Source organism: Phocoena sinus, chromosome 13, assembly GCF_008692025.1.
Source record: "Phocoena sinus isolate mPhoSin1 chromosome 13, mPhoSin1.pri, whole genome shotgun sequence".
Taxonomy (NCBI): domain Eukaryota; kingdom Metazoa; phylum Chordata; class Mammalia; order Artiodactyla; family Phocoenidae; genus Phocoena; species Phocoena sinus.
In genome coordinates, this window is record NC_045775.1 from 29,553,992 (window position 1) to 29,574,182 (window position 20,191).

At 36.5% G+C, this 20,191-nt stretch overlaps 1 protein-coding gene across 2 annotated transcripts in view; it reads right to left on the reverse strand.

Annotated features, from left to right (window-relative positions):
* Positions 1–5,578: 5,578 nt before the first annotated feature.
* Positions 5,579–20,191, reverse strand: part of STRN (striatin) — a 119,836-nt gene continuing 105,223 nt past the window's right edge. For both annotated transcript variants that reach the window (XM_032652588.1, XM_032652587.1), the window contains one exon: positions 5,579–20,182. In XM_032652588.1, the coding sequence (XP_032508479.1) occupies positions 20,013–20,182 (170 nt within the window). In that variant the 3' untranslated portion in view covers positions 5,579–20,012. The remainder of the gene's footprint in view (positions 20,183–20,191) is intronic.

Consider the following 20,191-nt stretch of genomic DNA (forward strand, 5'->3'; position numbering starts at 1 on the left):
TATACATCTATAATTTATCACAGTCTGTCTTCAAGTAATATTATACTACTTCACGCATAGTATAAGAATCTTACAGCAGTATACTTGTATTTACCCTCTTTCAGTCTTGTGTGTTATTGTTCTCATATATTTTACTTCTACATTTATTTTACAACCCTCTGTATATTATTTTTTTTGCTTTAAACTGTAAATTATCATTTAAAGTGATTTAAAAAGAAGTAATTTTTTTCTGTTATCATCTAGTATCAACTTCCTTCTGCCTGAATACTTGCGTTAATATATCTGTTACTCATGAATACTTTTGGCTCTTGTATGCCTTTGTTTTTGAAATACAATTTTACTGGGTACAGAATTTCAAGTTGACAGGATTTTTTTTTCTTTTCAGTACTTTAAAGATGTTGTTCCACTGCCTTTTGGCATATCAGTATAGTTATAACATTTACTTGTCATTGTTTACTAATTCTATCATATGCATTAATTCTGAGTCGTTTTCAATTTATTACATTTTCTCATTTTGGGTTGTGTTTTCCTGTCACTTTGCATACCTGATAATTAGATCCCAAATGTTATGAATTTTACTTTGTTGAGTGCTAGACATTCTTTTATATTTAAATAAATATACAAATATATATATAAATTTATTTATATACATATATGTATACATATGAGCTTTGTTCTGGGTCACAGTTAAGTTACTTGAAAATAATTTGATCCTTTCAGGTCTTACGTTTAAGCTTTATGGCAGAACCAAAGCAACCTTTAGCCTAGGGCTGAGTTTTTTCACAGTCATGAAGCAATAATACCCTTCTGAGTCCTCTACCTAATGCCTCAAATTTTATATTTCCACTATGCCTGGTGGAAACATGAGCTATTCCCAACCGTATGTAACATCATAGGATTTTTCTATCTGTACCTTTTGGGTGACTCTTTCTTCAGCTTCTGATATGTTCCTCACATGCTTACACTTATACTCAGCTGAAGACTTGGGGAGGGCCCAGCTGAGATCTCCAGAGCTCTCTTGTGTATTCCACCCTGCAAACTCTAGCTGCCTTTGGACTCACCAAACTCTCAACTCCATCTTTTCTACTCACAGAGACAATCTCGGCTCTGCCTGGGTTGCAACTCCCTGTACTGAGTCATGGACAGTCTGTCGAGGTAGAAAGCTGGGGCAACAATTTGTTTTCCTCTCTGTTAGGGATTACTGTCTTGTGCTGTTGTTCAATATCTGAAAACTGTTGTTGTTGTTGTTTTCTCTATTTTTAAAAGTTGTGTAAATATGGTCTCTGTTACTCCATCTTGGTCTAATTTTAAAGAGCAAAGGAAGTCCACTTATATATCAGAAGGTTAGAAAGTTTTGCGTGTGTTTTTTTTTTTTCAAATTGCTTGGCTCGGGCTTCCCTGGTGGCGCAGTGGTTGGGAGTCCGCCTGCCGATGCAGGGGACGCGGGTTCGTGCCCCGGTCCAGGAGGGTCCCACATGTCACGGAGCGGCTGGGCCTGTGAGCCATGGCCGCTGGGCCTGAGCGTCTGGAGCCTGTGCTCCGCGACGGGAGAGGCCGCAGCGGTGAGAGGCCCGCGTACCGAAAAAAAAAAAAAAAAAAGCTTGGCTCAAAGTATTTATGCCTAAATATGTTTATTTTTTATGGCATTTCTTAAGTTTTTTTTAGCATCTTCCGGAAAACAAACCAACCTCTTCTAAGGTTTAAAAAATAATCCTCTTGGGGTAGAAGGAATGCAAGAAGAGTCATACATCAAACTTAAACAACCTTAAACAACAACCTTGGGACAAACTCAAGGCTATATGTAAGACAATAGATTTCTTCAAGATTTGTGTGAAGGGAAGCCTACTTACCAGGCTTTGATGTTTGATCATTCTTCAGAGAATGAGTGTATTCAAAGCAGGGAATGGACAAACAAGATTAGAATGATTGTGATGTCCTATGGAGGAAGCAAATGTCTCATTTGGGAGGTGATTGGAGACATTATTTTCAGGATATTAGAATATCAGGATATTAGAACTCAGTGTCTACAAATTACATATCTTACCTTTCACAATCAGGTTGAGAGAGAAAGATAAGGGAAATGCAAAATAGAAATGAGTGACTAAGGAGATTCCCTTCTAAGGTTATCTAGAGATAACCTTCTAGACAAAGGTTTGTTGTCTAACCTAACAGCCATTTGAAATTGACTTATCACTTGCCATTGCCTACCACCAGAAGCTGAAAAAGTGAGATACTCACTTTATCAACATGCATTAAATGTAGGGAGGCAATGTTCTGGCCAATGAGATACATGGGGAAGTCTGCCAGAGGGAACTCCTCTGGGAATATTTCCTTTACTGTCAAAAGGAGAAAAGTCCTAATTAGTACTGCCCTTCCCCCTTTTTACCTTCTTCTTACCTTGAACTTGTATAACATGACTGGTATTGTGAGAGCCATCTTGAAGCCAAACAATAGATGAGGGCTTCCCTGGTGGCGCAGTGGTTGAGAGTCCGCCTACCGATGCAGGGGACACGGGTTCGTATCCCGGTCCGGGAGGATCCCACATGCCGTGGGGCGGCTGGGCCCATGAGCCATGGCCACTGAGCCTGCACGTCCGGAGCCTGTGCTCCGCAACGGGAGAGGCCACAACAGTGAGAGTCCCGCGTACCGCAAAAAAAAAAAAAAAAAAAAAAAGATGAAATTACTCTAAGAATGGCAGAAGAGAAATAAAAAGAGCCTGGATCTTTCTTCATATTTTGAACATGTACAACCAATGCCAATAACCTCCTCCTGTAGGGCGCGGCCGGATAGCCATTACGCATGCACTAAGTATGCCGCTAGGGCGTATGCACCTAATATGCTAATCAGGTTTTGAAGCAGTGGCCTATCCAAAGTCCGGCTTGCGAAATGCGATAACCATACGGACGAATCAGGGACTTACACGAGTCCTTAAGCCCTTATATAAGCAGACAGGCTCGAGCGTACGGGGTCTTCCTTCCATCCGCCCGAAACCAAGCTGTACTCCAATAAAGTGTGATGCGAGAAGAATCTAGCGTGTGGTGATTCGTCATTCTGCTGGTCAGAAGCGGCTCGCCGCATCCTCCTTCTTATTATAGGAGAGGAATAACCCCTAATTTTTAGGCCATTATTTGTTGGGTTTTCTTAAGCATGAAGACTAATTCCATTCCTTGCTGAAACAGAAACAGAAAGCAAACTGGCAGGGCTGCACTTTGTGTGAATATTGAAAACAAATGGTCCAGTAATAATGACTGAACGCACTTGGAATAAGATAGATAAGGTGGCTAGTATTCATGACTCATTCCAGATTATTCTTTGCCATTTGTTTTACATGTTTGTACCTAAGAAGAGCTTTCAAATTCTTGGGAACTTGCCCACTGACTGTATAGTATCAGAAACCAACCTACTTGCACACTCTTCCGAATGGCATGGAAACAAGAGAGGTTTGGATGCAGCAATGAGATTCGAGAGAGGGGAAAAAAAGAATTGATGTCGTTAGTTTTCAAAGGTAAGGGCAATGGAGGAAGAGTAACACACTTCCTCAGTTACTGGTCCAGGAATCTTCAGATGAGATTCTGAGCAAGTTCTTGGTGTACCTTAATTTTCTCTTCCTTGTCCTTCAAGTTGCCATGGGGAATTCAGTATGAAAAATGAGTACTTCTTTTGCTTGAACCGTTCCCCATTTATAATCATAGAGTCCAACGGTGAACAGGCTATCATCTTTTTTTTATATATAAATTTACTTATTTATCTTTGGCTGCATCGGGTCTTCGTTGCTAAGCACAGGCTTTCTCTAGTTGCGGAGAGCGGGGGCTACTCTTCGCTGTGGTGTGTGGGCTTCTCATTGCGGTGGCTTCTCTTGTCGCGGAGCACGGGCTCTAGGCACGCAGGTTTCAGTAGTTGTGGCTCGCACGCTCTAGAGCTCAGGCTCAGTAGTTGTGGCACACGGGCTTAGTTGCTCTGTGGCATGTGGGATCTTCCCAGCCCAGGGCTCGAACCCGTGTCCCCTGCATTGGCAGGTGGATTCTTAACCACTGTGCGACCAGGGAAGTCCAGGCTATCATCTTTGTTGTAACTTTTCCTTCATTCAAAACTGAGCCTTTCATATATACGTAGGGCATCTTCACAATTTGCAATTCACGTGGCAAGCGACACTGGTCAACTTGAGCATAACTAATTATCCTAATCCCCAAGGAGGTGAGAAGAAGCTAAGAGATGAACTGAGTCCTCTGTATGTCTCTGAGGCAGGAAGAGTTATCGGGAGGCTTAGACACAGAAAGCCTTCCTTCCATGGCTTTCAGAGCACACTGACAACCCATTTGCTTCCAAACAACTAGTACTCAGGGCAGAGATTGCCATGTCTTCCACCACTTCTGGAACACACCATAGTTCCTAGCAGCCGAGCCCTATGAACAGACAGTAACACATACAAGAAGCCAAGTTATCAGAGATGGGGGGAAAACCAACAGATCAGAAAAAGTTTTCAGTGAAACAGGGTTGTGGATGTGATGGACAACTTCCAAAAATAATTAGGTCCATGTAAGTAGATTAAATTACAACAAACATACACAAAAGAGTCCCTGAAACTTAAAAAACAAAAGGAAAGGAGAAAGGTCATGCATGAGCTGGGAATTTGTGGCCTGAAAGTGGAAAAATATCTCAAATTATAGGTCAAAATTAATTCCTTAACCAGAAGAATTTTTAAAAATTACTTCCAGACAAAAAGAACAAGTGACATGTGAAGCAAAAAGATTCTGATTAGCATCACACATCTCAACTGCAACACTAAGAATATGATGTATTTTAGGCCACTGGACAAACAGAGCTGTAATCCCAAACATTATACCCAACCAAGATATCACTTACCTATTAGGATGAAAAAAGAACTGTGGCTTACCAGAGATTCAGAGAGTATATTACCCCACCTGAGGAAAATACTAAGAACCAAACAAGATATTAATTAGAAGACAGACTTCAATGTAGAGGAAAACAAAGGAAGCAGAGGGAAATAGGGGTGAGCAATAAACCTTAATATACGTGTATATGTGTATATAGCCAAGAGCTAGGGAGGCAAAATGCATGAGACAGCCCTACACAATAAAGAAGGCCTCGGGATCAAAAGATTTCTCAGCCAAGTTCCTCCTAATCTTTAACAGGTAATTTCAATGATCTCATATTTAAACAATTCTAAACCATAGACAAAGATGAAAATCTCCCCAATTCATTTTATGAAACAGCATTATTCTAAAAACTTTTTATTGAAAAAAATGTGTACATGTAAGTTAGATGGATTTTCATTAACAATGCACCGTAAACAGGCATTCAGATAAAGAAACAAAACATTACCAACGCTCCAGAAGTCCCCCTCAGACTTCCTTTCAGACAGTCTCCTCCCCTGCCTACCTCCCACTGAGGATAACCACTTTCCTGACTTCTAACAGCATAGATTAGTTCTGCCTGTTTTTGTACTTTATATGAAGAAAAGCAAATAGCATTCTTTTATATCTGGCTTTTTAGGCTGATCATAATGCTTCTGAGATTCATCCATATGCTGCACATAGTTATAAACTGTTCATTCTCATTGGATCGTATTCCATTGTATGAACACACAAAAATGTATTTACCCATTCTACAGGTGGATGGACTTTTAGGTAGTTTCAGGTTTGAGGCTATTACTAGTAGTGTTGCTATAAACATTCTAAAACATATTTTTTGGTGAACATATGTATGCATTTTATTGGGTGTATGCCTAGAAGCAGAATTACTAGATTCCATGGTAGGAATATTTTCACTTTAGTAGATTCTGCCGAATGGTTTTCCAATAAATTGGAAACTGTATTTGAAAAAATTTGCATTCTCACCAGCAGTGGATGAGCCTTCTGATTACTCCCATATTTTGCCAACCTGCATTATTTTTTACACCTAATAAAATAATCCACTAAAGAAATCTACAGACTCTCACTTATGAACATTCACGCTAAAGTTCTAAATAAAAGATTAGCAACTGGAATACTGACTTATAAGAAAAGAATAACACATTATGACCAAGCAGGCTTTATTACAAGGAGAAAAGAGTGGTTTCATGTCAGCAACTCCACACATAATCCAGCTAGTTAATAGATTAAAAGAAAGTAACACATGTCCACATCAAAAGATGCTGAAAAGGCATTTGATAAAATTAGCAGCTACACCTAACAGAATCTCTCGGTAAAACAGGAAAGAATGTATTTAAATAAGATAAAGATTATTTACCAAGTAGCAACACAAATATTCTAAATAAATACTCAAACTATCTTTGCTAAAATCAATAACAGAGATGCCTGCTATCACTGTTATCACTCAACGCTATGATGGAGTTTACAGACAATAAAGATTCTAGAAAAGAATCTGTCAAACATTGCAAAAACCGCTGAATTATTTTTGTGTCACCATTATATTTCTACAAATTCCAAGAGACTCTAGTGAAAACTGCTGAAATTAATGAGAAAATTTAGCAAGTATATATAGTAAAGTTGTATACAAGATAAGTACACAGAAAAATACAGGCTTTTCCTTTATTTATAATAAGCCTTTAGAAATGCAAATGGAAAAAAGAATCCATTCACAGTAATGACCAAAAGGCTAAGAAATAAGAATACATTTAATAAAAAAGACGCAAGACTTGAATGAAGAAAACTCTCAAATCTTACTATAAAGCTATAGACAAGACCTGAGCAAACTGAAAATGATACAATTTTCTTAGTTCTTAGAAGACAATATCATATGTCAAATTTCCCAAAATTAATCTGAAAATTTAATGCAATTTCAACCCCTAATTGGATAAAGTGATCACAAATTTCAAATGGCCAAGAAAAGTAGTAAAAAGGACAGTAGGCAGGTGTGTGGGGTAGGAAAATGTTCTGCCTGATCATCTTATAAAACCACTGTTCACAAACAGAATAGAAATCCACTGTAATTAAATCCATATGATACTGCCATATGTAAAGAGAACTAGAAGTGAAACAGAATAGCATATTGAGAAGTAAATCTCATCATATGTGAAAATTTAATATACGGCAAAGTTGGTGTTTCAATTCATTGGGAAAAGATAGTTTATTTAATAAAGGGTGCTAGAACAATTGGCAACTCACTCGGAAGAAAGTAAAGTTGCATCCATAGCTTGCATTGTATACAAAAACAAATTCCAAATGGAGTAGATGAATTAAAAATAAATAAAATGCAGAAGCCATTCCAGGAGACTATACATGCCACTCAGGGGTGAAGACCTTAAACAATACAGAATACTTCAAAATGTTTATATATTCACAAATGTCTGTATTTTGAAAAATAAAATAATATATAGGATATATACTAATATAAAGTTTTGAATGAGAAAAGATATTATAAATATGGTCAATAGACAAATCAAAGATCTGGAGAAAATTTGCAAATAATAAGAGAAAGTTTATAATACACAAAGAGCACTTATAATTTTTTTAAAAGACTGCAAATATGGGCGAAATGTTAATAAAAATGAAAAATAAAAATGAATAAAAATGAATTAAAATTTTAAATGTGAATTTAAAAATACAAATATGCAATTCACCTTAAGAGTGAAATTCAAATGGCTAAGTTTTCTATGGAAAAAGTACTTATTAATGTGGTTAATAGACAGCTTAGAAGAGTTAGAAAAAAATGTTTGCAACTAAGAGTAGGAAGGCTTAATATACAAAAAGCTCCTACAAACTAAATAAAAAGACAAACACAATAGAAACATGAGCAAAAATATGAATAAAAATTAAAATGAATATAAAGGTACAAATAAAAATATGAATATTTATGGTAGGCAGAATTCTAAAATGGTCCCCATGATCTCTGCCCCTGGTGTTACTCCTTTGATAATGCTACACTTACAGGGCAAAGGGCCTTTGCAGATGTAACTAAGGATACTAACCAGTTGACCTTAACATACAGAAATTATCTGGGTGGACCTAACCTAGTCACATGAGCCCTTTAAAAAGGCTGGTAGCAGAAAACAGAGTCAAAACATGAGAAGGATCCGATGAATGCCTGCTAGCTTTGAAGATGGAGGAGACCACGTGCAAGGGCTGGAGGGTAGCCTTTAGGAGCTGAGAACAACCCTAGTTGACAGTCAGCAAGGGAACAGAGACCTCCATCTTGCAACCATCCTATAATCCCAAGGAAGCGAATTCTGCCAACATGTATGAGATTGGAAGTGAATTCTTCCCCAGGGCCTTCAGCTAAGAGCCCAGCCTGGCACACACCTTCATTCCAGCCTTATTGGAAACTAAATAGAGAGCCCAATCAAAGCTTGCTTGAAGTTCTGAGCCACGGAACCATGAGATAATCAGTGGGTCCTGTTTTAAGCTGTTAAATTTGTGGTAATTTGTTATGCAGAGATAGAAAACTAATACAATAAGTAAATTATGAATGAAATCCAAATGACCAAAGAACATATGGAAAGTTTTCCAGATTTACAGTAGTAATGAAAATGCAAAGAAAAAAACACTGCGAAATCACTATACCCACCACCAGGCTTTTCTTCCTTTCCTTTTCTTTTTTTTAAATGCTACAACAGCTTTTGCTAATGGGTATAAAGGGTAACAGTATTTTTGTATATTTACTGATGGAAATATAAATTGTCCCACCAGCCTTCTTGGGAGACAACCTGTCAACATTTATTTAAAAGTTTTAAATCAACATACCCCTTAACCCAGCAATCCTACTCCAGGGAATCTATTCCACAGAAGTAAAACCATCATGGTCATGAATATGTGCACAGGCACAATTACCATAATAGTAAAAACATGGTGACAAAGTAAATGCCCATCAATATGGAAGAGGTTTAATAACCTCTTCATCATCATACAGTATTACCCAGCACTAAAAAGAGTAAGAGCTATAAGACAGACTTGGAGGGATTTTTATCATACATTGTTGGATAAGAAAAGATGCAGAGGATATGTATGATCCCATTTAAAGCAAACTGACCCACCCAAAAAATCTCATTTTATATAAAACTGTGTGTGTATATTAAGAAATTTAAAAGCAATTATATATGTATAGACTTGTAAGGGGCTCACAATATACATTACATTTTAGAAGTTGCAGAGTAACTGTAGAAAAAGACAAAACCCTGTATGTAATGTTTGTGTATACATATTTGTAGGAATAAGAATAGATACATCAGGCTGCTACAAGGGAGGTGGGAGTGAAATGGTATGGCGGGATATGATTAGTTTTGCCATTATGCATCTTTATTATTTCATTTATTGCTCTTTTGTGATGTTCTTTTAACTGTATTAACTTAAATTATAGTACTATTAATTTGTATCACTCTTTTAATCTAACATCAAATCATCTCCCTTCCCTTTGTTTTTCCTCTGTACTTATCACGAATATTCAATGTATTTTACTTATTTGTTGTTTGTTTTCCCCAACTATAATGTCAGCTGCAGGTAAAGGATTTTACCTGTTCACTGCTGAACGCCAGCACCTAGAACTCTCCGGCACATAGCAGGCACTCAACTATTGAGGAAACTAATATTTTATGTACAATTTAAGGGCTCCTCTTGATGTTCATTTTAACCTGATTTCTCCTAAAAAACTTGGTATTTCAGAAGCTATCAGGAGTGTGACAGAATTACATGATAAGAAGACTGAATTCAGGGAGAGAATAATAGTTATTCCTCTGATACTTATTACTGCCTGACAGTTTATCAGGTGTTATATATTATCTCAAGTCAATCTAAGTAGGCAGATCTATGATACCCATTTTGTACATGAAAAACCAACTCAGATTAGTTTATCTAAAGTCTCATGGCCAATAAATGTCCTGTGCCCAGGCCAAAATCCTGTTCTTTCCTCTGTGCTATACTGATTGTAAAGGAATCATGTTTCAATAATTAAAAAAGAGATAACAGTTCTTACATAATATATAGGTTTAATATTATTTTGAGATTTATTTAGTTGAATATTTCATAGTCACATAATTCACTGCTCTGTTGATGATTCTATTAATGATTTAAAAGTCATTTGACTGTTAAATATAAATACCCTGTCCCTAACTAGTGTTCCTGAAACAATTAAGCTGTTCAGCTCAAGGTCTCAAGCCTCCTGGGCCCTGCTGGAGTGGTAGCAGCACACCAAGACAACACAGAACTATTCCTAGGAGAGGTAATAAACATTCAGACAATTACCATCAAATCTTCAAGACAAAATCAGCCCTAAGAACATCCTGAGGGATTCTGTCCCAGACTCTTCAACTCCAAAGCAAGCTCCCCAGAGAAACGTCTTTCTTGACAACCTTCTACTGGGAGAAGCTTCCTACCTCTTTGGAGAAAAATGCCAGTCAGGAAGAGCAGGACCATCTGAGGGTCACAAGGGAAAAGACTGGTGGACCCTGTCTGGGCCCAAGACAGTCAAGGCAGGGTTAGGTTCCAGGCTGGAGAGTTCCCCGTCAAGGGATCAGAGGCCAGTGGGTTGGTGTTCAGGAGGATAGGGGGACAGAAGGGATACCACAACAGAGCTTAGAGAGATCCCCTACTCCCCCACATGCTTTGCTCAGTTCCAAAGCAGTCAAAACTGGAAGTGCGTAGCAGAAGAGGGTGCTGCCTTGGGCATCCTGTTGCCACCTTTCAGGTGAGGTCCAAATTCCTCCCCAAGGAGGGTGCAGACCTCAATCTTAGCGTCAGCTCCACAGACCTAAATACATTTGAGATTGCCAAGGGACTGGCAGAGATGCTTTTTTCTTTTCCTTTGTTTTTGGTGATCTGGATACATTTAGAGTTTCAAAACGTGTTCTCTGATCACTCAACCAATAAATATTTATCGAGTACTTTCTATATGGTAAGGCACCAGGAGAGGTGTTGAGGAATATAAGAAAAACAAATATGGTCCCTGCCTCAAGGAGCTTAGAGACAGCAGCAAATAACCATCAACTCTTATTTTTTAGGTGACAAGTGAGCAATACCAAATATGTAAAATCTGAGTTAAGAATGGGGTTAAGAATCAAAGCATTCAGAATAAAACTCATCACTACCTGCTCCTCATGCCTCAAAAAAAAAAAAAAATCCACAAGGTTTTGAAAGATACGTATGTAAATTAGACTTACAGTATATTCCTTGACAATCTTTGTACTCCCAAAACAATTCTAAAATTCACACAAAATAAAATGTGATTATCTGCAGAGACAAACTGTATATAACTTGCATACATCAAGGGTATAAAACTGCCTTGATCTACAACCTTCAAGTTCAAAAGTAAAATTATTTCTGCCTCCAGAAAGCAATGACGTTTCTAAGAGAAAAAAGTCTGCTTGCAAGTTCTATTTTTTTTAAATTTAATCATCAGATATATATTCCTAGGTATCCTACAACAATGAGAAATAAGGAGCTTATTGTCCTGCTTGTTTAAAAGGCTGATCAAAGGAATAAAAGAAAGTCTGAATGTTTCAGAGTTGGGGAAAAACCTCCTTTCTTCTGACCCTGAGATATACAAGGAAACTGAACAGGTACTCTTTCATTGAAAAAGTTTCCTCTTAAACGAACTGATTGTTAAATGGTATTTTTGGCTAAACAAGCATACTTTCAAAATCTGTGAATGGCAATTGGCAGAATCTAACCTTATCCTTGTTAGCTCTGAAGGGACACTATTAACATTACTTACGTGGTATACATGCTCTATCTTAACTTTCCATTCATTTCAACATTTATCAGATGCACAAGGCTCCATGGTTTACCTGCAAGCTATGTATAAAAATACTGCTTTTCCAGTCAGCAAAATACTAAGATATTTACCACATATGAAAGAATTCCTACATGGCACTTGAGTATTGGTGGGGAGCAGGGGTCAGGCGTGTTATCCATAAATTACTGCAAAAAGATACGTGAGACCATTGCGTTCTTTTTCTAAAATACACACTGAGTGAAATAATTCCATCAATAGGATATTCTGAAATATGTGGGCTCAAAGCTTGTAGAAAAATATGTAAATATTTTAACAAATGCTTCTGAAAGCACAAAGTCATTCAAAACAACAGAACTCATTCTATAAAAATGATTCTATCTTTTCACGAGATTATCACTTGGCTACATTAGGACATTTCTTACATGTCTGGTCTTCATTCTGACATATGCAGATGACACAGCATACCTGGGCCTATGTTAATATAGCTTCCTACAATATAATAAAAAGCTATGTTGTCTGACACTTTAACCAGGGGACTCCAGGATACTTTTGACGTAGTTCCCCAAAATCTTTAATTTAGATGACAGGGATCAATGACAAAAAAGCCAGAACTGGAACCATTCACTTTTACAGATCAAACGGCTCTTAGAGGTCATCTTTACAAGTCTTTTAACGAGAAAGGAAGACAATGGGTGATGGGTCCAGATGAGAGGCTAACTGTGTTTTCCTTTTCAGTGTGATACATCTTTCCCCACACCCTCACCCAAGTTACCCAGCACTGAAAGAAAACCTTCTGATGAGTTTCTTTTGCTTTAAGGTAAGTTAATCTTATTTATTTCTGAAAAATTACTGCCTTGGTCCCACTTCCATAAGGAAGGAGTAGGTGATGTCAGTATACATTAACATTTCAACACATTTTATATAAACCACAAGCTGCTTATTTTCTCAACATATGCTTAACATAAAATTTTGCTTTCCATGCATGCAGTTGTTTTTTTTTTTAATTAAAGAAAGTTTTTCAGTTTGGGAATTCTCATTTGTGAATGATGGGTTTCCCTACCATTACCCTTAATTTGATGATGCTGTTATATGAGGTAATTCAAAAATATCTTTGGTTTGAGGTTATAGATTGGGAACCTGATACACACCCTGGATCTTATAAGGACATGAAAAACTTTGGCATGTGAATTAATAATACTAATTCTAGTACTCCAAGTGCTATTTAACAGATGTTTTGCTGTGGGTTCTCCTTTATATCACTGGATTAATTAACTCTTTAAAGAGGCACACAGGAAAAGTCAAAAGGGAGTTAGCATCTGGAACAGTCTTCCTGTAAGGTGAATGGCTAAATAACCAAGGATGAGAGAATTTTCTATGAAACAGACCCTTCCAGTAGGAAAGATATTGCAGATTTTATTCTCCCAAATAGTCAGATCCTTCTTCAAGTCTGACCAAAAACACCATTACCTTTAGTCTAATAACTAAGAATAAGAAAGGCTTAGGGTTTTGTAAGATCTAAGTGAAACTTGAAATGAGTAATTTTCCGTTTGGTGGGTTTTGGATTCTGTTTGGTTTTGAAAGTATACAAAATATACTAAATTAGAATTTGTGTTTCAGAAAATATGGAATCTAATTTTCAAAGTTGCATGTCAGTGCTTCTCCACAGAGCTAGAGCGTCCCCATCATTGTAAACGACAGGTGTAACTGAGAAGTAACAAGTGGAGGGATGTGTTATGGTTATAGCATTGGATGCTACCAGATTTCCAGGTGTTCCTGGGGAATACTCTAAGTGCCAGGACAACCTAAGACCCTTCAAAACCTCAGTGGTGCCCTTGGGAAACCTAAAGCAGGTTAGAATACCATTCTGAACCTGGGCTGACCCCAGAGGGTCCATCAATCCTTGAAAAACTTTTGGAGTCCTCTTGACCTTCTGAGCTAGATGACTCTAAAACAACTCCAGCAAATCACATCTCAGTTCTCATTACAAGGGACAAAAGGGACATTTCTGACACTACTGAAAAATGTGTACATACCAAAGAATAGAACACATTACTACAGCAGCATATGAAACATCATAGAACAGTGGATAGTTTCAAAGACACCAGAAGTGGTACCTTTTAGATTCTATATATTATTGTGGCTCCAGATTGGAACAAAGAGACAGTAAGTTCTGAGCAGATGCCCTTGAAAAATAATGTTGATCTGAAGGAGCAAGGGGTAGAAGGCTTATGCTTGCCTGTTAAGTAGCCAAACAAAGAAAAAATAAAAACACATTAAATTTATATGTGTATGTGTAATTTTTAAAATTATGTAACTGAATACTTGAGATAAAATATACATATGTCCCTGAAAGTATCATGATCCAATCGTGTGGGGTATTTTAATTTTACTGGTTTTACAAAGTCCCAAACTCTCTATAATGATAAATTTCTCCACCTTCCTTACAATCAATAATTAAGATTGGTTCATTACTTTGGATTCACATCTACTTTGTCTAATACACTTTTATTTCTCTGCACCCCTTTACTACCTAACCCCCAAAACAAAATCAGGTTGTATTAAAGTATTTTAACTGTAAACCCACTAGATTCCAAATCTGACAAATATTTCAATTCATGAGACACCTATAGCACATTATCTATATTTGTACACTTTATTTAAAAACAAATAATACACTTAGAGCCACCAAAAAAGGATATCTTAATTAGCTTATCCATACCCTGAATTTACAAAAGAAACTTCTTGCACCACAAAAATTAGCATTTAGATTAATTTACATTAATTGATATTACACCTAAATTTTAAAATACCTGAAGATCAAACAATCTGGCCCAGGGATCACCAGTTGGAGGGGTGAAGGGGTGTGGAGAAAAGGAGTTATTGATGAATCTGAACTGATGATGCCCTGAGGTCAGCTCTAGTAAACTGAAGTGGAGAAGACATAAAATAACCAGTAGATTACAGGATTTGTAATCCTTCTGGATTACAAAACCAGAAGTGGTTCCTCCTAAAAACAGGTATTAGATCATATAGTTGGGATAGGTATAGGGGATACCTCTTAATCTGGATTGGAAAAAAGCTGTGTGGAGAAGGGGGCTGTATTTGTTTCTCACAAGAGGCAAACTTCAGCCAAACAATGAAAAGAAAGTACGGAGGGTGGTAATGTGGTAGACTGAAGGCTTTCTGATTGCTGATGACACCAAATTTAGCAGCTCTCTACAAGTCAACTAAAATACCATTCTCTAAGACATTTTCAGAGAGGAGCTAACACACAACCAGGGAAAAATCATTCTACGTTAACAAGGCACTCACTGGTTCACAGCCTGTTAAAAACCCAGGCAGACATTACAGTTAATATAAATTAAAATGAACTTTCTAATTTGCATCCAAGGGATGACAGGCATGTGGTCCCAGTTAAATCAAATCTAAAGCTTGGCTAGCAAAGATCCAGAAAATTCTGACCCTTAAGCACCACTTCAGGAATACTCCTAGAATAAATAAGTGGGATCAAGAGATCTCTGTTTGGCTTTATATTCGCTTTTTTTTTTTGGATTAAAAAAAAAAGATGCAATCTGTTTAATACTCCGTGAATCCGGAATCCTTTACAATGACACTGAGATCCAGTTGGATGATGGATATATAGCCAATTAAAAAACTTTCAGTGGCAAAAGTAGAATGATTCAAATCATCTACCAAGGACCTGATCTGTCCTTTGTTTTTTAAACACAGGTATGTTAGTTTTCTGGACCTTCTTCTAAAATGAACTGAAGGAATTGATACGTTTCAGAAAAATATACATACAATTTCTGTCAGCTACTACTTTTGTACAACCTGAATCCCAGTGTTAAACAAAATAATGCAATTATATAAATAACTAAACAACACAGTAACAGAGGCAACTTCTGAGTAAATAAAATTAATGATTAGGTACTTAATAGCCTTGAAATAGCTTTCAAAGAATAAAGTAAGCTGAAGAAAATTATACTTAAGAGCTCTTTTCCCATGTAAATCAGTAACAGTTTGGCTCTTGGCTGAAAGCATCACACAGACATATACTAACCAGAGACTATCTCCAACTCACTATCAACATTGATGATAAATTTTAAGCAGTTCTTTCAAAAGAAAATCAAAATTAATTCTAAACCTTTCAATCTGATTTGTGACATCTTTGTTCAATATAACTTAAATGACAAAGCCTGAGAAAAGCACCAACGCAGATTTTTAAATTGCATCCAACCATTATTTTAGATGTCATAAAGATTTGCTTGAGTCAAAATGGCAGCAATGACAAAGAGGTAGATATGAAAGATGCCATTTAAATACTATTCTTAGGCGGAACTTTAACTAGTTCAGGTGTTTAAAAATCATTAAAAATGATTTTTCCTAGTTGAATCTTCATCACATAAGAATCATGACATGCTCTTGTGTAAAGGGGAAATATATGAAGTGCTAAAAAAGTGAGCCTTTAAAAATTACATTTACTTAGCCAACGTTAATGAGACCCCATAATTTTGGTGAATCAATAATTTCTCCTACTACCTGAACTTGACTTACAATGAAAGAAGAGCCATTTTCTTCTCTACTGAAATTTCTAGGAATTCACATTCAAAATTCTTGGAAAGTACTTATGGTGCTCAGAAGAGCACGAAGACAGCGCATGAAATGTCCCCTGAAGTCCTAGAAGTTGAACAGATACATTAAAAAGACATTGATGGTCACAAATCAGGACCTTCACAGATTGGCAAACACTCACACACACACACACACCTCTCTCTCTCCTCTCTCCCTCTCTCTCTCTCTCTCTCCCTCTCTCTCTCTCTCATACCCCTTCCCCCACAAAAAAACTCAATCCTCATCCTCGCTGTAAGGCTGCATTTGTATTTTTTTTTTTTTAAAGGCACCTCTCTTTCTCTAGCTATTGCCTTCTTGATGATATCTGTTTTGTCAAAAATCCTGAATGTTCAATGGAAATAGTTCAGTACTGAGAATGGAATACTTTTCAATTCACATTTGAATAGTCAGGTTTTCTTACATTCAGATTTTAATAAACTAGAATGACAGTCTTTAAAACAAGCATGCTAGCCTATAATGAATATAGTATATACAGTAATTTAAACATTTAGAACTATATATTATACTGCAAAAGCAAACAGCACAACACTCATACTCGTCATTACCTGCTGTGTACACTACCTCCAAAAATGAATATACAAAACAGTAAAATGCACCTATGGTTTTATATATATATATATATATATATATATATAGTCTATATATATTATATATATTCCTACAATATATATAATATATATTTATAAAATATACATACATTTTAGACATTTTCAAATAAATCTTCATCATTATCTCCCAAAGAAATTTATAGCAAGAATACTGAAGGAATGAAAGTCAGATAAACAAAAAATTTCTCACAAAGTTTGTTATCAGTGATGCAGCTCAATTTCCCCCTTTTAGTCATAACTAAAATGATTATAAAAGCTAAATACTTTGCATAACTAATTATCTGTTTAATGGCAAAAATTGCTAAACTTGTTCAATAGAAAAATACTGAAGGTCATTATATCACTTATGTTAAATATCTGTCTATGGTTCAAGTAGCAAATGAGCTCCATATGACAGCTGAGTTTTGAGAAGGGTGCTGCAAGCTCCCAGAGATGTATCCATAGCATGTGAAGATAAGGCAGGGACCCACATCTCCTGCTGATTTCCATACTATTCCAATACATTTCATACAAAATATTTACAAATGAAGCACTATGACAGCATTTCAGTGACTGTTCAAATCTGGAATTTGTTCATTTTGTCAATTTTCATTGAATTTTTGATAAACTGAGGGAAAATTCAGACACATATATATGCTTCTATCTGGTTGGAAGACAGCTTTGCCTCATTTCTACACTGAGATCATAACAGTGCTAGTGGAGAAGAATCTCTGTTTTTGGGTACAATCTCCAAGAGCATAGCACTGGCTTTCTAAGGAACTTTCAACAGTTCCATCATTTGCACTACAGTCTACATATCTCATGGTTGTTTTCTACTTACTAACAGAAAAATGCATTTCAACCCTGCGGCATAAAATGCAGGTGAAGAGAGTGGCTTGGTTTTGAGAATTCCAGTGACAGAAGGAAAGCAGGCACTGCGGACCTTGGAAAGTAATTAAAGCAATAATTGGTAAAACAATAGCCTGTAGTCATCCATCACAAATCTGCCAATTAAGAGCACCTGACTGGAATTTTCCAGTATCCTACAAATGTTAGGTCAGCAACATCATTTATTTACTTTGTGAACAATCAAAAGAGGAATTCGCCAAACACAATGTGGAATTCTATACCTGCATGGGAATATAAACATTTAACTGGTAGCTCATATCCAGGTCAAATCATTTGAATACACAAAGGAGTCCCTTGAGCCCACTGTGAACCAAAGCACAGATGAAACGACAAGGTAGCTGTGTCAAAATATTAAAGCATATCTGTATATCAAATTAGGCAAATTTAACACAGGTCTTTAAAGAAAACTTGCCTGTATACTACAGCGTTCCAGAGGCAGATAAGCAGAAATTTTAAAGAAAAACTGTTGATTAATATTGACACTATCGTGATAATACTTCTTCAGGGAGTAGATGTACATATTATCAGAAGTGCCACTGTTATGCTAATGGGATACATGGGCATAGGAATGTAGGAATTATATTAAAAGGTTAAAATATTTATGGATATGGACTTTTTTTTTTAAGTCTGAGAGCCTATTAAAAATACATTTTGCTGAAAATTTGGGTATTAGTAACTTATTTCTAATTTCCAGATTGGTCTCTGACATTTTGGGCAAATAAGGAAGAGTGTGAGGAGAGGTGAGACAGTTGTAGGGATGAGGTCTATATACTGGGTCCAGACAGTGGGGTCATGGAAATCCCAAGAGTTGACCATATGTGGGTCATAGGTAAGGTGTGCTCAGGGAACCCTGGTCCTTCAAGAATGGTTTTCCCCAGAAACAGTATTGATTCACTGCCTACTAAAACATGCTGTGTATTCCAATTAGACACTGGAGGTGGGGTAGGGAGAGGGAAAGAAAGACAGAACCTTTTAGCCAATATTATACACCAAACTATTCCATCCAGATTTCCAAGAGGTTCTTCTTCTTGGAGATATTAATAAGGGAATTCCTGGGGCACAAAACATTTGCTTTATTTAGTACTTCTGCAAAAGCAGCTGCCTGAGGTTAACCATATCCTTTGGACTATTAAAACATAATAATTATGAACTATTTTTGGTAGGTGTCAGATAATTTGAATGTAAGAGACAAAGAAGAAAGAGTAGAGATCATCTGAAGCATGGTTATGTGGGTTTTGATAAATAAGTACTTGCAAATAACTTCCAGCTTTTCAACCACTGAAAGGTAAGATTTCATTGATAGGAAATAATCACTCTGGTACTATAAACATCACATGAATAAAATGAATTTTAAAATTAACAGAAATTATTATAAAGATATGACCTGCTTGCCATTAAAAATAAACAGAATCTTAAACCTGAATAAGTTAAATCTTTTAGTAAAAGCAGACTCTATCAACTATTCTTCATAATGGTGAGTGTTTTTGACAGCTAAACTTTAGAATGGTACCAAATCTATTTTCAAAAATGTAATACAATATAGAAATCTGCTTAAAAACTAAATATTTGTTTAGCATTTCTGAATAATAATATATTTAACATGTTATTGCATTTCTTTTTTTCCCTCTAATAGGTAAAATGTTTTCCCAGGTGCTTTATGAGAACAGTTGAAAGGAGAGCTAAATTAAAAATGCATTTTAACACTGCCTGGTCATTATGCACATAGGGGTTAGTACAGCAGATATGATAAAGATTACTGTTTTTACTACCTAATATGTTTAACAAGATTTCTCAGGGGAGAACTAGGTCTAAATTTCCATTCTTCCTCTACTCATTCCCAGCCATCAACCTTTTTAATTATCCCTTATAATGTGCCCTATTTACTCAATAGGGGCAAGCTAAACCTATGTTCTTCGCTCAGGCCTGCCTAGCGAATTAGAACAACCTCAGAAATAAAAGCTCCTATTTTGGGAAAAATTTTAAAGTTTTCAGGCTCACAGATTCAGCTGAGCTTGCAGCAACCTGAACAAACCTTAGTTTTAGAAAACGAATTGCAAAACTATACTTTAACAAATGTTCTCTGTGCTCCTTCAGCAGAACAAAAGGGCTGGATGGGTTGACTCTTGCCCCGGTCTTCTGTATCTCTTTTGTGCAGTTGATTATTTATAAAGAGCTAGAAGGTGAAGATGATGCATTGTGTCATACAAAGACTTTAGCCAGTGCATCAGCCCCAGCACTGGCTATATAGCATTTGGATGGGTGGAAAGCTACATCATGAATTGATTCTTCAAACTTTTTCCGATGAGCTGTGAACTCTTGGATACACGTCTTACTTTCTAGGTTCCATAAACGTATTGAACAGTCATGACCTATATCAA